Consider the following 2258-nt stretch of genomic DNA (forward strand, 5'->3'; position numbering starts at 1 on the left):
ATAGATTATGGAGACATACTTTAAAAATAAAATACTCCAAAACTATTTGTTGTATTATAAGTTTTTATATTATGTTTACTAAAATCTTTAATGTAATCACATATTTTCTACAGTTATCAAGTTTTTAAATCTCAAACAATTGCATTAATTAATTAAATTTAAAAAAAAAGAGAAAAAAGATAACAGAAAAGATCAAACTTACAGCAACCTTAACAGACAGGTAAGAAGGACAAACTGCCTATAAAGAATAAAATCTTTACCGTGTCCTTGTGAGGCAGAAGATCCTTCCTAATGCGTGCAAAATTCTTTCCAAACTGCCGCAAACCCTTGACGAATCGCTTCTATGAGTAACAAAAAGAAAGAAAATCTATTTATTAGAAAACTTTCCCTGGTCAGTAAACAGTCAGTAAATAATGTTGACAATAAAAGAAGTGAGCACGTACAGTTTCGTCCTCGGACCACTTCTTGTCGACGCTTTTCGGTATAGGACATTTAACGAGTGCCTGGAGCGCCCTACCGGGATCATAGCCAGAACTGTGAAGAGTGTCCAATGCGTTGATGGTAGTGTCGTCTCGAGAGGCAGCCACGCAACCATCATCTGGAGAACCGCCGTCACACATACCGGCGAATGCGGCCATTGAACGGGCCGCCCTCAAGTACATGAGCAGATCCCCGTCCAACGCCATAGCTGGTACCCATTTTAGCTCCTCGCGCTCCTTAGAGAATTCTGGATCGGGTGGCAGCTCTCCGGGGGGTATACCCGGCCGATACTCAGGCAAACGAGCCTGACAAGAAACCAACTCCTGTAAATCCCAAAATTCGGGATTGCGCGCGGTTAGCACCAATGATGCCAAAGCGAGTTAGTTAAATGTCACATATCGGCTTGCCTTTTACACGGGCTAACTAATCGCTCTCTACGACCCAATCCTTTCTATTTACGTAAAAAGGTAACCGATAATGAAGCTATACATTTTTTCTCAGTCGACTTCCTCTTTCAGTATCTTATAAGCGAATAAAAAAAATTATGTCTTAATTTATCTCCCTTTTTTTTTGTGCATTTTTCAATGTGCACGCGAGACAGACATTCGCAAGCAAATGCTCGCACTTCATTAACGCGATAATCGGCTAAACTGTCTCTGATGATTATATATTAAAAATAGAACTTACAATCTGCATTTAATGCAAGAAGTATATAAGTTGCGTAATGTACCGTTTTACAAAGTCATGATTCGCGGTGTATATAATGATAAGTGTTTGCAAAACGTACATAAAAAGAGGAAGAAAAAAATATAAATGTACAAGCTGCTTATTAATCATAGATGCAAAACATCAAGTAATGAATAAAAACAAAGCTTCACATCTTCGCACGTTTGACGATGATTTTAATTTGATATCGCTTCAAGTATATCTCTCATATTTGGGATATCCTGCACATTAAGAAGCATTCGAAGTGAAAGGTGACTTCGCTAGATCTCGGGACAGTAGTCGTACAAACGCTCGTGCTCACAGATGGTTCAAGTAAGCAATCGCGAATAATTGTTGTATGCCAACGGGTATATAAATAGTGCGAAGGCGCGAGTTGATCCGCTTCAATTAATTATTTCACCGTGACTGAAAACCACACCAAATTAAGAAAGTGTTTCATCTCATGCTCAAATAAATTGCAATTAAACCACCTTTATGCATCGGCTCCCAAGTACGTATTTCACGCACCGCGCGTTGTGCCGCTTGCAAAGAAAGACTTTTCGCCGGCTTATTCGCCGAGCACGGCGATCGTTCGTGTGATACAACAAGTATCGCAGGAGAGCTTAACGAATACATTTCATGTATTGCAGACGAGACGAGGTCTACACCTGAAACATTCGAAGCTCTTTAATGCGTGATGCGTTAGTTGAACCATCGGATGGGAACCGGAATGCGTGAGAATCCGATCTTATCTTGGTAATAATTTTTAAAAAGTTTTACATAAAACTGCCACTTAAATGTGTCGATATGTCTTTCGCGGCTTAAACGTTCCCCGATTACCATAAAGTGTCCCCTCACGAGAATATCCTCGGATTTACATTAAACACGTGACATTTACTGTCGCAGAAAATATTCGGAGATAGCGTGCGATGCGAAAGAAATGGAAGTTTTCTGCATGGAGTATATGCCGATCCCGGGTACATACCTTATCGATCTTATTGTTGAGAAACTTTAAGACTAATCCGCGTACTTCATACTTTTTAGATTAGATTACTCGTGTGTATATATATATA

At 39.5% G+C, this 2258-nt stretch overlaps 1 protein-coding gene across 6 annotated transcripts in view; it reads right to left on the reverse strand.

The window, feature by feature from the left end:
* Positions 1-2258, reverse strand: part of LOC108753604 (arginine-glutamic acid dipeptide repeats protein-like) — a 12021-nt gene that overhangs the window by 6782 nt on the left and 2981 nt on the right. For 4 of the 6 annotated variants that reach the window (XM_018495342.1, XM_018495345.1, XM_018495340.1 and 1 more), the window contains exons 3-4: positions 444-803; positions 261-341 (exon numbers count right to left, since the gene is read on the reverse strand). In XM_018495342.1, coding sequence (XP_018350844.1) covers positions 261-341; positions 444-803 — 441 coding nt within the window. The remainder of the gene's footprint in view (positions 1-260; positions 342-443; positions 804-2258) is intronic. The other 2 variants (XM_018495344.1, XM_018495343.1) reach the window with 1 other exon arrangement.

Source organism: Trachymyrmex septentrionalis, unplaced genomic scaffold, assembly GCF_001594115.1.
Source record: "Trachymyrmex septentrionalis isolate Tsep2-gDNA-1 unplaced genomic scaffold, Tsep1.0 scaffold7, whole genome shotgun sequence".
Taxonomy (NCBI): Eukaryota; Metazoa; Arthropoda; class Insecta; order Hymenoptera; family Formicidae; genus Trachymyrmex; species Trachymyrmex septentrionalis.